The 18,384-nt window shown below is 34.8% G+C and overlaps 2 protein-coding genes across 2 annotated transcripts; both read right to left on the bottom strand.

Annotated features, from left to right (window-relative positions):
- Position 1: 1 nt before the first annotated feature.
- Positions 2-7,817, bottom strand: LOC131982696 (hydroxyacylglutathione hydrolase-like protein). Its single transcript, XM_059347255.1, has 9 exons — positions 7,702-7,817; positions 7,321-7,461; positions 5,962-6,026; positions 5,744-5,861; positions 4,488-4,596; positions 2,609-2,712; positions 2,105-2,206; positions 1,154-1,233; positions 2-1,064 (listed from the first exon to the last, which is right to left on the bottom strand). Exons 2-9 carry the CDS (start codon positions 7,423-7,425, stop codon positions 914-916), a joined length of 834 nt encoding a protein of 277 aa, XP_059203238.1. The 5' UTR covers positions 7,426-7,461; positions 7,702-7,817; the 3' UTR covers positions 2-913.
- An 873-nt stretch (positions 7,818-8,690) lies between these two features.
- hagh (hydroxyacylglutathione hydrolase) lies at positions 8,691-18,384 on the bottom strand. The gene is made up of 9 exons (XM_059347254.1): positions 18,225-18,384; positions 16,192-16,376; positions 13,498-13,562; positions 12,976-13,093; positions 11,856-11,964; positions 11,664-11,767; positions 10,623-10,724; positions 10,447-10,526; positions 8,691-9,343 (listed from the first exon to the last, which is right to left on the bottom strand). Exons 1-9 carry the CDS (start codon positions 18,289-18,291, stop codon positions 9,244-9,246), a joined length of 930 nt encoding a protein of 309 aa, XP_059203237.1. The 5' UTR covers positions 18,292-18,384; the 3' UTR covers positions 8,691-9,243.

Here is an 18,384-nt window from a genome sequence, read left to right as displayed (position 1 = left end):
ATTTTGCTGCGTAAGTTCTTTTTATTTAAAAATATGTCCACCAGAATAAGATGTCTGATATCTTTTATTCAATAATCTGATGTACAATTCATCATAAGATCAGCAATTTACATTCACAGTGATGTACAGTGCATATTTTTTTTCTTAGTGTTTTTACAATTTATGAGTTATCAATTGCAGCGTCCAACTGCAAAAGTAAGTAAGAAAGCAGCTTTACTTATATAGTTTTATATGCATATATAGTATTTATACCAAGGTTATTATAGTTAACAAAACCAGAATTGAAAAAACATTTTCGTTAACTGAAATAAAAATAAAAACAAGTGTTTTTAAAAAAAAACGATAAACTGTATTTTTATGGTTACAAAACTAGCTAAAACTAACTAAAATTATAGTGAAAATGTCCTTCGTTTTCATCTTTATCAACTTTTTTCATCCGTAAACCTTTTTGGTTGATATGAAATCTATTTCATCTATCTGGTTTTATGACTTAATAAACTTATTGGGGCTGAGATGGATCAGACAAAGGAAATAAAGGAAACATTTAATGTGACCTTATTGAATCTGGCACCCAACAAATACCCCATTACAAAAAAAAACAACTAATAAAAACTAAACTAAAACTAGCAAACTCACTCTAAAAACGAATTAAAACTAACTGAAAACTAAAAAAAAAGAAAAGAAAAAAACGAATGATAAATCAAACTATTATAACCTTGGTTTATGTATAGAAAAACAATATTATATTTTGGCCCTTTAAACCCCCAAAAGTGCGAGACATAATTTCATAACCACTAAAACACACACACGGGTCAGGAAGGTTCCCGGCAGTTTAAATTGGTTAAATCTAGTGTTAAAGCAGCAAAAACTACTCCACGTGGAGTATTTCACATGTCCAGGTCTCTAGAGGACCTCAGGGTCTGAGGAGACCCCACTCCAGAGCCAACATGGCGTGATGAGGAAGTCTCTCTTTGGGCTTCTTGAACTTGTCCTTCTCCTTCCTCAGGACCCTCAGAACCTCGACGGGGTCCGTCTTCCCCGTGAACTTCTGTACTCCTTCCTCCCTGCAGCAGAGGAAGAAGGGATTCACAATCAAGACAAAGAGTAAAGAACAAAATGATGCCTGAAAAAGCATATAAATGTCCAGACTCACGAGAGGCGAAGAAAAGGGTTGTACTCAAACTCCTCCATGAGGGTGGACGGCACCGTGGGTTTATCATCATCATCTCTGGCCTGAAGACCCACAAAATATATGTTTAAATTTAAGGATAATTCTACGTAAACATCATAAGACTTTTGGTCATTTTTTTTCTGTCTTTTTTTTTTTTTATCATTTCAACATCTATTTTTGGTCATTTTGGTTCTTATTTAGTCATTTTTACATCTATTTTTGGTCATTTTGTGTCTTTTTTGATCATTTTTACATCTATTTTTGGTCATTTTGTGTCTTATTTAGTAATTTTTACATCTATTTTCGGTCATTTTATGTCTTTTTTGGTCATTTTTACATCTATTTTTGGTCATTTTGTGTCTTTTAAAAAAATATTTTTTACATCTATTTTTGGTAATTTTGTGTCTTATTTAGTCATTTTTACATCTATTTTTGGTCAATTTGTGTCTATTTCCATAATTTTGTGTCCTGTTTTGGTCATTTTTACATCTACAGTCAAGGAAACATTCTTGATAATAACCAAAATCATTGTGAATAAAACCAAGACTAGGAAAAGACTGATATGAAACAGAGCAGATTACTACCTTAAACTTAACGATGGAGATGACGGAGCGCCGTGACTCCAGTAAAACTCCTAGATTTACTAAAGACTCTCAGCTTTTAGTCTGGGACTGGTGAATTTTTGGTGTTAGCCCAGCATAAGACTGACAATATTCTTTATTTTTTTCAACAAATCCATAAAAAGACCAAAACCAGCAGTTCATTTCTCCTACTAATAGTGCTCCTGGTGCCTAAAATAGCTTATTTCACCGTTCCATAGACCTCTATTGCTTCTCTACTTCTTAAGGTTGTGGTCTTTTGCTTACAACAATAAAAGCAGAGAATATATCAAGCTTTATTCTATAAGCAGTTATAATAAGTTGTATTTCTCACCCGGGCCCAGCTCAGCATCTCTTTCACCTTTTCGTTCTCCGGCTCCACCAACATGGCAAACTTCAGGTTCTTAATGGTGTATTCATGTCCACAGAACACCTTCTGCACATGAACAAAGCATACAGAGTTTAAATCAGGATTCCTAAAATCAAAAATACATATTTCCCACTTACACTGCTAACTAATTAACTACATTTTTTTCAGAAAGATACAACTTTGGGCTTAAATGAAAGCCATGGATGCCCCCTTTACAATGATAGATCAAACAACCATATATAATATATTCCCAAATTGCAAAATTATAGCCATTTCTAATATTGGGCGATTAATTAATCAATAATTATGACTAAACTGTAACTTTTACAGCTTGACATCTGGCAGAAATGGATTCAGCACAAAAAAATACTACAGGAACAACCAAGAAAACACTTTCACCCCAAAATGGCTCACTTTCTGAAGGGTTTTTCCCAAATTCGGTCCTGTCTAATATCTGCAGCCACTCACCGTGTCCTGAGGCAGGGAGCCCAGCACCGTGGTCAGGTTGTGGTACATCTGTTCTGCCGTTCCCTCAAAAAAACGGCCGCATCCTCCGATAAACAACGTATCTCCTAAAGAACAAAAAAGAGGACAAGTGGAGGCGGTCCCTGTCATTTCACCCAGCAACAACAAGGAACAACATGCTAGCCAATGAGGATTCATAACTCTAGACACTGAAAATGAAGTTATTATGGTACAGGTACAACATCTCTCCAACCCAGCTATTCTCAACCTTGGGGTCGGGACCCCAATCGGGGTCGCGAGATGATTTCTGGGGGTCGCCAAATCATTTTGAAAGTCAGCTCTGTCTCCACTGTGTTAAAGTGTTCATGTGTTAATGTGTTTTAGTCTTTTTGGTCACTTAATGTCTTTTTTTTGTCATTTTGTGTGGTTTTTTGATCATTTTGTGGTCAATTTGTGTCTTTTTTGGTCATTTTGTTTCCTTTTTTTGGTAATTTTGTGTCTTTTTTTAGTCATTTTGTGTCCTTTTTGGTCATTTTGTTTCCTTTTTTTGGTAATTTTGTGTCTTTTTTTAGTCATTTTGTGTCTTTTTGGTAATTTTGTTTCTTTTTTGGGTCATTTTGTGTCTTTTTTGGTAATTTTGTGTCTTTTCTAGTCATTTTGTGTCTTTTCTAGTCATTTTGTGGTCAATTTGTGTCTTTTTTGGGTCATTTTGTGTCTTTTTTGGTAATTTTGTGTCTATTTGGGTGATCTGAACTGTGCGTGTGAGATTGTGTTCAGTGAGCGGGGGTCGCGGACAACATGCATGTTAAATTGGGGGTCGCGACTCAAAAAGGTTGAGAACTACTGCTCCAACCCACTGGCTGCCTGGGAGTTTTAGAATTGATTTAAGCTTTTATTACTTGTTTTTAAAGCCCTAAATGGTCAGGCTCCTGCCTATATCCATGACATGCTTTTTCCAAATGTATTTTTTGACAATTGTTTCTCTCCCTCTCCACTCTAGTGATGATGTCATCCACTCTAGCCTCTCCATAGGGTAACATTGGGGGGATTTCTCGGTGTGTTTTTGCCGAATAATTTGAAAGCCAGTCGATTTGATACCTTTTTAGTGTATGTGCGACCAAAACTCTGGGAGGAGTAGTCGAACGAAAAAAAAACACAGAAGAAACTGAAGAATAAAACATAAGCCTGGTGAATAACAATTAGTGTGCTTTTGCAAGCAAGCACACAAAAGTATTTCGCAGTTTCCAAATTTTTCGCTCCCTCTCCACTCTGGCGATGATAGGGTAACATTGGGGGGATTTTTTTACGCGTTTTTGCCGAATAATTTGAAAACCGTTTGTTGAAACCCTTAGAAAAGTCATAGCACACTTGATTTTGCAAGCAAGCACACAAAAACCTGTTAAACCTGAGCCTTGTGAGCTACAATCAAGTTTACTGCTAAATTGAGAAAATCTACCACATCGTCGTGTTTATAATACTTAAAATTAATTATCGGGGCGTCCCGGTGGCTCACGCTGGTAGAGTGCTTACCACATGGCCGTGTGCTTGCTGCAGCGGACCCGGGTTCGAATCCGGCCTGAGGTCCCTTTGCTGCATGTCTTCCCCTCTGTCTCCCCCTTTCAATCTGTCTCTATCCAATAAAAAAGCAGTAAAAATGCCCAAAAAATAATCTTTAAAGAAAATTCATTATCATATTGGATGGGTTGTGGTGGCTGGTTTGGATTATTGACTGGGTGGTGGCAACATACCCATTCCCCCCATGAATTACACCTATGATTATAAATGTATATTTAATATCGATGCCACATGAAGCTGTGTTGTCAAAAATGTACTTGTCAGGTTTTAACCGGTCCCACAGCTCTTTATGTTTCCAGACAAAGACCTGTGAACACAGCGGGGGCGTCAGAGCACTCATCCTCCCACACAAAGTAGCACATGTGACCAGAGGTATGGCACGGAGTGAACAGGCAGCGCACGTTGATGGAGTCAAACTGTGGATGGAGAAAACACAGACACAACAAGAAAACATGGAGGTTTTAATGTATGATTAGCATGGGCTTAAATATGTCTCATTAATACCTGTAAACACACAGAGGGTGATCTACAAATAGTCCTTGATTTGCGAAAAACTGCTTGATATGTTTTATTTCTATCCACAAATACAAATTTCTAATTTCTAACTTGTATTTTGTTTTGTTTTTACAAACAAGTGTGTATTTGTAAAAAGGTTATTATAGTTAACGAAAATTAAGGAAATAAGGAAAACTAGAATTGAAAAAACATTTTCGTTCACTGAAATAAAAATAAAAACAAGAGTTTTTTAAAAATGATAACTAACTGAAACTGTATTTTGTGGTTACAAAACTAACTAAAATTATAGTGAAAATGTCCTTTGTCAACTTTTTTCATACATAAACCTTTTTGGTTGATATGAACTCTATTTCATCTATCTGGTTTTATGACTTAATAAACTTATTGGGGCTGAGATGGATCAGACAAAGGAAATAAAGGAAACATTTATTGGGACTTTTTTAAATCTCGCACCCAACAAATACAAAAATTTTACAATTTTCCCATTACAAAAAAACTAAAACTAACACTTAAACTAATAAAAACTAATCGAAAAATAAGAATTTTCCAAAAAATAAAAACGAATTAAAACTATCAAACTCATTCTAAAAACTCATTAAAACTAACTGAATTTGAAACCAAAAATCGCAATGAAATTAAAACTAAAACTAATGAAAAATCCAAAACTATTATAACCTTGATTTGTCAATATATAGTTTATTTGTAAATACCCAATTTTTCATTTCTAAAAACAAAAAAGACATTTGTAAAACAGAGATTTTTCAGTTTTGAGTTTGACGAAGTATGAAGACGTTTTTGACAAGATCAACACAAATCCACAAACAAATAGCTTGTGATTCACAAAAACACACTTATTTTTTAAAAACCAAAATACAAGTTACAATTGAGAAATTTGTATTTGTGGATAGAAATAAAACACATGTGCAAATCAAGGACTATTTGTAGATCACCCTGTGTGTGTTTACAGGTATTAATGAGACTTATTTAAGCCCATAGATTAGCATGTTGACATCATTCCTGCAGACATTTCTCTGTTTGTGTGGGCACCTTGAGTTCCTGTCCGTCAGTCACTTTATCCGTCAGACCTCCGATCCGTTCATCAGCCCCGTAAACCCTCAGACCAGGAACGTCCTTCAGCAGAGCCTCGTTCCCCCGAGCATGGTCCCTGATCAGAAAAAACAGCTGAGTTCATTATTATTTATTAGTGATTTATTAGATATCTAGTAACACTGATGTACTTCCCCTCTCCTGATCCAGACTCTTACCAGTGATGGTGTGTGGTGAGGATGGCCGTCAGAGATAAACCCTCTCTCTTCACTATTTCTAGCAGCTGTTAAAAGAACCCAGACCTATTAGCAACATTATATATATATTTACTGTGAACTTTCTGCCCATACATTTTTTCCGTTGTCTCTACATAAATGGTTACACGTGTTTCTTTTTTCACCCCTATTTATTCTTCCTTTAAATCATTTTTTGATTAATGTATTATTATTTTGCTCCTTATGCAAACTAAGGCTAAAAAAAACACCTGTAACTAGAAAATTTGAAATTAAAGAAATTGTGAGTGTGCTTGACTCTGGCCCGTGATTCTCTCCCACACATTATTAGATTAAAATTTGAACTGTTTTCAAAATGGAAAAATGGAGAAAGTCATGTAAGGTAATAAATCAGGTGTTGGTGTGTGTGTTTGTCCGCATGTGTCTGTGTCTGTCAGTCTGAAAGTACTGTGAAACTCATCAGTTAGTGTCTAAAACTCGTCAGTTAGTGTCTAAAACTCGTCAGTTAGTGTCTAAAACTTGTCAGTTAGTGTCTAAAACTCGTCAGTTAGTGTCTAAAACTTGTCAGTTAGTGTCTAAAACTCGTCAGTTAGTGTCTAAAACTCGTCAGTTAGTGTCTAAAACTTGTCAGTTAGAGTCTAAAACTCGTCAGTTTGTGTCTAAAACTCGTCAGTTAGTGTCTAAAACTCGTCAGTTAGAGTCTAAAACTCGTCAGTTAGTGTCTAAAACTTGTCAGTTAGAGTCTAAAACTCGTCAGTTAGTGTCTAAAACTCGTCAGTTAGTGTCTAAAACTCGTCAGTTAGAGTCTAAAACTCGTCAGTTAGTGTCTAAAACTTGTCAGTTAGTGTCTAAAACTCGTCAGTTAGTGTCTAAAACTCGTCAGTTTGTGTCTAAAACTTGTCAGTTAGTGTCTAAAACGTGTCAGTTAGTGTAAACTGACAGTTTTCAGTTAGTGTGTGTGTGTTTTGGGGGGGCTGGGGGGGGCAGGCTTTGGTAGCTAAGCAACCAGGGCCAATCACAACAGAGCAATCAACTGAAATCAACTGCTCCTGTGAAGCCACAGACAAAACGTTCTCTTCGAACAGAGAGCATTTTTGGCCATACCTAGCTCCTATCATTGATCCGACTTCACTTTGAGCATCCCGAGTTCTTCCTGAACGTCTACATATGTGTTTTGTAAAGAAAAATGAAGAAATAGTCTTTTTAGAGCGATCAGAAGAAACTGGTACCTCTGCTTTCCTCCAGAAATGTTCCCGCCTTTTTTCCAGCAGACTCAATTAATGTGCATGACATGGACCTAAACATGAGCTTGTGTTTCTCATAGATATCTATGGTGTGTCTCACCCGGTGAGGCACCGCAGGGTCCACAGCTAGGGCCTGTCGGCTCTGCTCCTCGATCACCAGGTACATGTAGTTGTCCTCCAGGATGGAGATCACCTTTACCTTCATGGCACCCTCGACGCATGCGCACCAGAGTACGCCACACTTGAGGAAGAGTTAGTCAATATTATTCATATCCTCTCACGATCAATATGCACCAACCAGCTGTTAGTTTATCACTCATACTGCTAATAAAACTAATAAAAACAGGTTCCTGTTCTGTTAACAGCGTTTTAATTTAACTACCTCTAGATCAGCTGTTGTGTCATTAAACTAAACATTTTCTACAGCTTGGGCATTAATGACTAAATAAAGAAAAACTATACACAATAAAAACACACTTACCTCAGTTGAAGTGATTATTGTGAGGTTGTTTTTATCTCTGTCCGGCTGCGATGCTCTGATAAATATTATTCTACATCTCTGCAGATAGACTGACAAGTTATCGCGAGAACATGAGAAGTTATCGCGACAACAAGTCAAATCCAAGACAGTTTAATCGAGCCGGAAACATTCAACTAGGAATTTCCATCTGTTTTTAAATGAACAAGATATTGTTGTAAAGCCTTTATGAAATATGAATTACTCCTTATTTTATTAATTATGTTCTTGAAGGATGTGAATAATCTTTTCTTTTTTTTCAAGTATTTATATGCATATATAATGCCGGTACAATATATCATAATATATCATATATTGTATTTGTGTTTTTTTATGCACACTGTTCACTGCACCTTGTTTGTTTCACGGCACCTATATTTTATATTTAATTTTTATTTAATATTTTTTTAATATTTATTTTTTTATCTTCGACTTGATTAATAAAAAAATGTGATTTCCCAATTATAAGGACTTAAATCTGGATTCAAAATACTACAAAATAGGACCTTTATATTGATCGTCTTTTATGCAGAAATGGAAGAAAATGTTGAAATATTCAAATGCATATCTGTGGACAAATGTCTGATTTGGAGGCATGAATCGGATCAAAATATCCAAAAATTATAATTTGATTTCATCATATTGTTTAAGTGCAGTGGCTCATTTCTTTCTCTCTTTTTTTGGATCTGTTGATTCGTTTTTTTAAATCTTTGCATCTTTAAAAATGATAAATAAATAAATATTTAAACTGTCTCAGTACTTGCATAGTAGTGACTGCATGAGCGCTTTTTGAATGCAAGACTTTTATTTCCACTGACTTAAAATGTTTTATTACTTTTTTCCAAAGAACAACATGCAATATTCTCTGTAAGATTGTACTTTTCCATGCAGAATATTAAATTCACGATATCCAACACTTAATGCTAATTAATGCACCAATAAGTACACAACGCTTTGCAGACAAAATGCTTTTAAAAAAAAGAAAAAAGAAAAAGCACTTGTGCTAAATTATACATAATAAACAATCAAACTAACAGCTTCCAGGCAAATACGAAAAGAAAATGCCATGAGGAAACATTAAAAAATAAAAGCATTCATAACAACTTTTTACACATACTTCAAAATTATTTCCTCAAGCAGCTCCCTGTTAAAGGTTATGGATTTTATAACACTTCATGAAGTTTCACTTTGTACATTCATATATTACAACATTAACTAAATAGACTCTAAAACTCAGATTTTTACAGATTAGAAAAAACTTAAAGCATTCAATTAATGGCCATATATTCCTTAAAACGATCACACCAATCTCATCCAAACAAACTAAAAACAACAATTTATGGCCATATCAGGGCTGAATGTATGACTGTGTGACTGAATGGAGCAGATCTAATTTTAGTTTAGTTTAAATTGATTGCAGATCATTTCTGTGGTATCTATTGAAAGCTTGAAAGCAGTTTTTTGTCAGCATTTGTTGAGAAATATTCAGCATGAATGAAGTGGACATCACTCCTTGGGAACCCGGAAGCTGTCTTTTTCTTTCCGGAGACTTCTCATGGTTTCAATCGGGCTGGTTTGCTTCACGTGGTCCTGGACGGATTTCTCTCTGAATAAAGAGGAAAAAAAATGGAATACATTTTAAATAAAACAACCAGAAGAAAGGGGACACGTTGGACAAAAGCTCCACATTTTTTCGACATGCTCTCTATCACTATAGGTTTCAATTTTTGATGGGAGCCACTTCATCAAGATGGCGGATCGGAGATGGCAGCCATATAAAGTCTATGAGAACCAATATATCTTCCAAGCCACTCAGAAGGTCAATCTTGGTGTCAAAATCTACATTTTCTGGGTCAAGAAATCATTTAAAGCTGTTGAGAATATCACTAGATGATTCTTTGATCAATTTTGCTTCCAAAATTGCATCAAAAAACACAAAAGATTCTTTGGTCTAATTCTAAATGTGTTAAATGTATTGTCTTCGTGCAGTTTTCAGTTGAAAATATGTCACAAAAGATCAAATTACCATATTGTGTCTTCTTTACATTTAACACAACTGTTTTGGAATTGAGGTTGTATCTCCATCTTAAAAACTGCAAAAACTAAATGAGAGCCATATAAAATCTATGAAAACAAATACATCTTCCAAGCCACTTAAAAGGTCAATCTTGGTGTCAAAATCTACATTTTCTGGTTCAAGGAAACATTTAAAGTTATTGAGAATATCACGAGATGATTATTGATTACAAATAGATATGTTCATTTTTGCCATGAATCCATGTAATTTCCAAGTTCCTAAGCAGTCAGACATATATTAATAAAGGTCATATGCAGTACACATATTCTGAAAAATGAATAACATGCATACATTTAACTAAACTTTATTAGCTTCACTTGTATTATTTGTACTCATTTACTTCCTGCATGAGCAACTGAGTTGAAAATTAAATAAATACATGGTGAAAATGAACATATCTATTTGATCGTATAATCATGTAGTGATATTCTCAATAGCTTTAAATGATTCTTTGACCCAGAAAATGTAGATTTTGACACTAAGATTGATCTTCTAAGTGGCTTGGAAGATATATTGGTTCTCATAGTCTTTATATTTGCTATTTGCTTTTATTTAGCTCAGCCGTCTGACTAACACGTCTTGTAAGCAAATAATAATGACTAATAATTCGTATTAAAGCATGCTTGACATACTTTACTCTCATAAAGGGGTTAAATGTGAATTCATCTGCCAGAGTGGACGGGATGGTCGGTTCTCCGTTGCTGCATTTCTCCTACAGGAATACAAACACAGAGAGGCAAAGCTGTTTTCATTATTGATCATCTGATTGATGCAATGATTCCTGTGATGTGACATGTCAGGTAAATACCTTTGCCCATGCGAGCTTCTTCTCAATGACTTCATTGTCCGGTTCCACATGACGTGCAAACTTCAGATTGCTGACGGTGTACTCGTGACCGCAGTAAACACGCTGCACAACAAACAAACAAACAAACATACAAACACCACAGTGTCATTATCAGTCTGTCATAAAGCTTTATTGTCAAACTTTACTCAACTTTAAGCTCTGAATTCTTTTGAATGAAACATAAAAAAGTCTAACTTTGCAGTGTTTGACAACTTCCTGAAACGATATCCTGATGAATGTTGCCTCTAGATTCCTTAGATCTTCTAATTTCATATGCTCCCAATATCTATCTAAAAGTGAGCCCGCTACGGCCTCTGGGGGAAAAAAAACTGTGAAAATACTGACGCTAAGCGCTAAATATCGATACTTGGCGGCCATGAATCGATATAATATTGCCATGCAAAATATTGCGATACTATGCTGTATCAATTTTTTCCCCCAACCTCTAATATACACTATTTGAAAGCCCATTTCCGTGAAATAATAATTTAGTATCTCAAAATAATGAGAAACTCTCAAAAATAATGATTTAGAATCAGAATCTGAAAGAACAAAAAAGTGTGTGCGTGTCTGTGTGTGTGTGTGTGTGTGTGTGTGTGAGTGTGTGTGTGTAATTACATTTAGCAGCAAAATTTCATGTGATATTGCACAGTTGAATTATTATTATTATTATAGTGTTTGTAAAAAAATAAAAAATAACCCTCTAATAATGCAATGTCCCTGGGATATGTGCTGTTTTTTAGTCTGTTTGTTCAAGTTTTTAGTATTTCAGTTTTTCAGTATTCCATAATGACTTTGTATCATTTGAAATGGTTTCTCATTGAGAGATTACATCATTGTTTTGTGATAAGTATGTAATTAATTTTTGAGAATGTCATTTTTTAAGAAAGTGGTTTTACTGGCTTTACTTTCAGTTTTTCATCTGGGACTGTAGAAATCTCTTGGTGTCAGCCCAGCATTACACAGACATTACAGATGGATTACAGCATATTGTATATTTACCGTTTCAGGAGGAAGGCGTCCCAGAATCTCTATCAAGGCTTTGTGCATCTGCTCTGCTGTCCCCTCGAAGAATTTTCCACATCCAGCCATGAACAGAGTGTCTCCTGCACGGGAAGAAACAGTCCTCTGTGCATTGGATTGTATTTTGTATTAATTTGTGCATGCAATATGTCCTAATGTGAGGAGACATACCTGTGAAAACAGCTGGTGGCTCAGTGCTGTTTTCTTTTGTCACATAGTAGCAGATGTGACCAGTTGTGTGACACGGTGTAAACAGGCATTTAACATTGAGAGATCCAACCTGGGACAGAAAGACACCAGTGGAAAAAAAAAAAAGAGTAATTTGAGGAAAGAGCTGCAACAAGAAAACTTATTGGCAACTATTTTGATTATTTAATCATCTTTTTAGTCCATTTGTAATCAAATACTTGCTGTTATCATGCATCTTAGATTCAAGAATTTGATGATTTTCTTTCTCATACTAGCCTGGCTAACACCAGACTAATCACAAATGAGATTAGTCTGCACACTACCTATTCATTTCTCCGTAGAGGAGGTGTGGTTTACGATCCTCCAGAGCTGTTTATTGGGCGCTACGAATGTCTATCAAATGCGTCTGTAGGTAGCTCTTAGCCAATCGTATCAGTTATACCAGATGATGTAGTAGAGCGACAGAAATTGATGTTTACATAGCCAGACTAGCCCATCTAGCCTTTGGCCAAATCCTGTCGGAAGCAAGGCTAAAACATCCTTTTTGGTGGTGAAACAGGAGTTTAAAGTAAAACGTTGTTCTTCTTTTAAAATAAACTTTCGCTCTAAACTATTTAAAGCGCTGTCTACAGCTAGATTGAGAGAGAGCTTCGCGTCTGCTGCAGCCATGTTGGATCTGTAAGAAAACTACAAAACGACAAGCTTCCGTCTGTCGAGTAGTACGCGTCATCGTCTCACCGTCCCTCCCCGTTCTGTGATTGGATCCCTAAAACAGGGCCAAGAAACGGCCTTGGTTTCCAGACTGCCTGCAGGTTCAAAATGAAATCGAGCGTGCAAGGCAGTATGGGTATACCCAGGCTATTCTCATACATGATGATAAACTGAATAACTGTGGATTTTGTATTGTTGGTCAGTTGAAAACATTTTAAAGAGATCATCTTGGAAATTACAGAGGGGAATTTTTCACAATTTTCTGACAACTATAGACAACATACATTGAGAAAATAGTTTTCAGATGAATTGACGACGACAATATTTGATAGCTGCAGCCCTATTTGAGGCTTATTTTTGGATTGTAGAACAGACAGTTTGGTGTTCTTACTTTGAAGCTGTTGTTATGAGACACTTTCTTTGTGATAGCGTCGACTCTGTCGTCTCCTCCGTAGACCCTCAGTCCTGGCAGGAACTTCACCAGCTTCTCATTTCCACTGGCGTGATCCCTGAGGAGCCAAAATTACATCAGGTTATTGTTACTATTCTATCTAAAAAACACCAAAATAAATGATCTTAACTCTGAGCTGTGACGGTGGAAATCATACAGTACTCTCTGGAGCTCCCGGCCCACCACCTCAATTCCTCTGCGTGAAGTTTTAAAAACCAACCCCAAAAAAATTTAATAAAAACAGTGTTTACAGAAATCTGATGTGGCCAGACCTATAACCCTTCTTATACTACAGATTATGAACAGTTAATAAGAGCCTTCCTAAACGCAGCTCTCGTATTTAAAGAAATAGCGACAGACTCTGGTTAGCCATAGAGTTTTCAGAACGCTCTCATAAACATATTTGCAAACAGTAGCAAGTGTAACATTATTTGTAAAATAAAAGATAAACTTGGAGCTTACCAGTGGTGATGAGTGGTCAGCACCGTTGTGAGTTTTACGCCATGTTTTCTAACAGCTTCCACGACCTGTTGAAAGCACGAAAGGCTCAAACTGCAGCAGAGCTTCAATGATTTATCAACAGAAAGAAAATTAAATACCAATAATTAAGATAACTGTTTTAAAAAATGTTTAAAAAGTGCAGAATATATGCAGCTGAATTTTCCCTAAATGTACTTCCATCCCTATTCTGCCCTACAAAGTCTAACTGCAGTAACTACATTTTTGGTCAAAATTGAGTTATAACTAAAAAATGTTACGTCTGTTTTATCTTGTTAAGATAAAAATATCAGGATATATATCGTATATCGATATTCAGCCTTAATATATCAGGATATGACTTTTGGTCCATATCGCCCAGCTCTAATAAATAGAAATATATAGCACATCGATCACTGTCAGTTTGGGGTAGATTTCTTTTGTTTTGTTTTGTGCTTTGTTGTCTGGTTTGTTTTTGTTTTTTTCTAATATTTGTGCTTATAAAAATTAAAAACCAATAAAAAAGAGTATTAGAAAAAAAAGAAAAAAGTGCAAAATATGTGTTTGTTGCAGCCACTCCACAATTTTTTCTGTTTCTTTCTGTTGTAACACTGTAACCAGGGTTAAACATTATCAGCAACCTCCAGCCAAATGCTGGTAAAATATGCAAGTGGCTTAGAGATTAACAGCCCCTCTAAAATATGGTTATCTATTGAGTTGCTGGTAGATTTTGGAATCCATCGGCAGCAGTGGCACAGGAAATAAAAGTTAATTTCCAACCCATGAAGTGCTTTAAAAGCAGTCAGTTTGGTCTCAAAACCAGTTTTATAACTTACTGGAGAGGCTAAAATCAGACGGATGTGATCTGGACTTCTGGTGTTTGTTAATAGCTGAGAAGCTGCATTTTATTATTATTATTATTATTATTATTATTATTATTATTATTTAACTAAAGGCATGAGATGTTTCTTTGGCTCACCAAGAAGTAATTGAATACAGTGAATTCAAATAATCAAATGAAGAAGAAATAAAAGCATGAATGACTTTCTTGAGATCACGTAGACAAAAAAAACCTTTTGTTTCAATCTGATTTGAATCTGAAAATGTATTCAATGCAGCACTTTTATTTGCAGTTGTGTATTTAAAATCTTACTTTATTATTATTATTACAGAAACAGCCAGTAGTATTTGTTTGTGGCAGTTGGTCAAGGTGGATGTATATTTATTGAGTTTCAACATTATGTATTGATGTATGTAAGTACAGGTACATCCCAAAAAATTACAATATGTGAAAAAGTTCAACATTTTTTGTCAATTATTTCAGAAAGTGAAACTCATACATTATATAGATTCATTACACATAGAGTGAAATATTTCAAGCCTGTTTTTCTTGTCCTTTTGATTATTAAACACAAAACTCGGTGTCCTCAGAAAATGAGAATATTGATCAGAAGTTGAATATGATGGTCCTTGGTCAGTGGTGGTTTGGGGCCATGTATTTTTTTTATCTTAAATTTTTGATTTCCTTGTTCATAAATTTGTGTTTTTTTTCCTCATAATTTTGTATTTTTTTTCTCTTAAATTTGTCATTTTATTTCTTGTAAATTTGAATCTTTTGATTGTAAATTTGAGATTTTTTTTTCTCGTAAATTTGAGATTTTTTTCTTGTAATTTTGATGATTCTGGCTTACAGATAATGAAAACACAAAACTCAGTGTCTGAGAAAGTTAGAATATTACATAAGATCAATTTAAAAAAAAAGGATATTTTAAACACAAATGTCAGGCTTCTGAAAAGTCTGTTCATATGAGTTTCACTTTCTGAAGTGATTGACAAAAAATATTGAACTTTTTCATGATATTCTAATTGTTTTTAGATGTACCTGTATGTCTACTTAATCATATCCAGTATTAACTATCTGCTGATAGTGGTATATGGAAGTAGTTCTCAACCTTTTTGAGTCGCGACCCCCAATTTAACATGCATGTTGTCCGCGACCCCCACTCACTGAACACAATCTCACACGCACAGTTTAGATCACCCAAAAAAGACACAAAATGACCAAAAAAGACACAAAATGACCAAAAAGACACAAAATGACCAAAAAAGACACAAAATGACCAAAAAAAGACACAAAATTACTAAAAAGGAAACAAAATGACCATAAAGACACAAAATGACCAAAAAAAGACACAAAATGACCAAAAAAAGAAACAAAATGACCAAAAAAGACACAAAATCACCAAAAAAGACACAAAATGACCAAAAAAAGACACAAAATTACTAAAAAAGGAAACAAAATGACCAAAAAGACACAAAATGACCAAAAAAAGACACAAAATGACCAAAAAAAGACACAAAATCACCAAAAAAGACACAAAATCACCAAAAAAAGACACACAATTACCAAAAAAAGACACAAAATCACCAAAAAAAGACACACAATTACCAAAAAAAGACACACAATTACCAAAAAAAGACACAAAATTACCAAAAAAAGACACAAATTGACCAAAAAGACTAAAACACATTAACACATGAACACTTTAACACAGTGGAAACAGAGCTGACTTCCAAAATGATTTGGCGACCCCCAGAAATCATCTCACGACCCCAATTGGGGTCCCGACCCCAAGGTTGAGAACCACTGGTATATGGGACCTCAAACATACAACAGACCTTTATTGGCTCCACAGGATCAACAACAGCTGCTTCCTTGGAGTCCACATCTATCAGGAGGTACATGTAGTTGTCGCTGAGTGCTGGGAGGAGTTCAACCTTCATGTTTGTTTGTTCCACCAGAGAGGATTTCCTCACCGCGCTGTGAAGGAGGGCAGCTGCCTGGGCCTGGACTTCCACAGGTACTAGGAGAAGATACAGGTCCAGATTTGACATGAGGACTCTCTGTGAAGTCTGGAATTATGCTATCCTTTTAACAAACTGTGGTGTTTACAACAGGCACCCCTTTTCTATTAGGGTTTATTTTAATGCTGTCACAAAAACCATGAAACCAAAGACAGTACACATAGGGCTGGGCGATATATCGATATCAAAAATATATTGATATTTTTTAAAATGTGATATGGAATTGGACCGTATATATCGTATATATCGATATAGTTCAATTTTTTTACTTTCTTTATATATAAATGCTCTTTTCTCTCATATAAATGTAAATATTTTTGGCCATATGATGCTCTAATATTTTTCAATAGATCCATTTGAAGCATTTTTGACAAAAATCAACATATATAGTATGACTTTCTTTTTTTTTTTGAAGGAGTCATTTTGGACATCCCATAATATGGTATTCTTCTGTCATTTCTGGCCATACTACATAATACTTTTTAATGTGTTTCAAAAGACTATAATCAGCCCATTTCAAGCACTTTTAGGCATTTTAAAATTTGACAATTTTTGACAAAATAGACATAGACATCCCATAATGTGGTAATTTCTGTTTTTTTTGTGGTAAAATGTGGTAACAAGTTGATTTCCTAACCTCTAGGCCAAATGATTTCCCATATACAATAGGTTTTTTTTCAGCTACTTTCAGACAAACTGTACCACCATTTTTTCATTTAAATGTGCACTTTATGGAGCTTTCTGTCATATTTGGCTTTGACTATGACTGAACATTTGCTCTCACTTTGCGATAAAAAAAATACCAGGACATATATCATATATTGACATTCAGCCTAAATATATCAGGATATGACTTTTGGTCCATGTCGCCCAGCCCTATTGTCCTTTAACAAACAGGCACCACTTTTCTATGAGGTTTTAATTTATGCTGTCACAAAAAAACAGGATAACAAAGACAGTACACACCTGTAATTACCTGTAAACTAACACGACAACATAAAGTAAACAACGTTAGCTTCAATGCTAACTTTAAAGATAGATAGATAGATAGATAGATAGATAGATAGATAGATAGATAGATAGATAGATAGATAGATTACTTTATTCATCCCCGAAGGGAAATTCACTTGTCACAGCAGTCCGGTATTCAAGTACAATAAAATACAATAGAATAAAATACTGAGGTAGCATTAATAAAAACAACAATAGAAAAAACACAGATCAGAATAGATTCTGATTAGATCAGAACAAGGACACTTAAGAAGTTAAGAAAAGAACATCATCAGTTGGTAGGATGGTTGGCAAGATGATGGTAATAATTAAACTGGTGATATGATGCAACAATGCTATAGTGACTAGACGGTATATAATAATAATAATAGTACAGTATATAATATATATATATATAATATAATATAATATAATATAATATAATATGTAATAGTAGATAATAAACAATATAAAAGTAAAATGAAAAAATATAAATAGAGTAATTACAAGTAAAGTAATATAATATATAATAATAATAATAATAATAATAATAATAATAATAATAATAAATAAGGCCTGTAAGGCCGGTATAATAATAATAGTAGTATATTACAGTATATAGTAATAATAGTAATAATAATAGTAATAATGGCACAGTATTGACCTAAAATGGATGTATACAGCAGGAGGAGGTTATGCAACAAGATGCAGATGTTTGTTAGGACAGATCAGCTGTGCTGCTCTCTTCTTAAAACAAGAAACCTCTTCAGAAACTAGTAAACAATCCTCTAACGTCACAAGCTAACATGCTAAGATAAGATATTTAGATGCGCACTTATAAAATGGTGTGGACGTACCGAGTCTGTAGGCTGTTGCAGCTCCAAGCAGAGTGCAGGCACTCCCTACGAGAGACTTAAATAACATAACAACAGCAAATACACCTTATCTCATTCCTGTAAACCAGAAAAGTTTAGTTCCGCGTCCGTCTGCTGTTCAACTCTGACCTCATCAGGCTCC

The sequence above is a fragment of the Centropristis striata genome, chromosome 13 (genome assembly GCF_030273125.1).
Source record: "Centropristis striata isolate RG_2023a ecotype Rhode Island chromosome 13, C.striata_1.0, whole genome shotgun sequence".
Classification (NCBI taxonomy): domain Eukaryota; kingdom Metazoa; phylum Chordata; class Actinopteri; order Perciformes; family Serranidae; genus Centropristis; species Centropristis striata.
The sequence above is the reverse complement of the archived record's forward strand: the minus strand, read 5'-3'. Positions and strand labels throughout refer to the sequence as shown.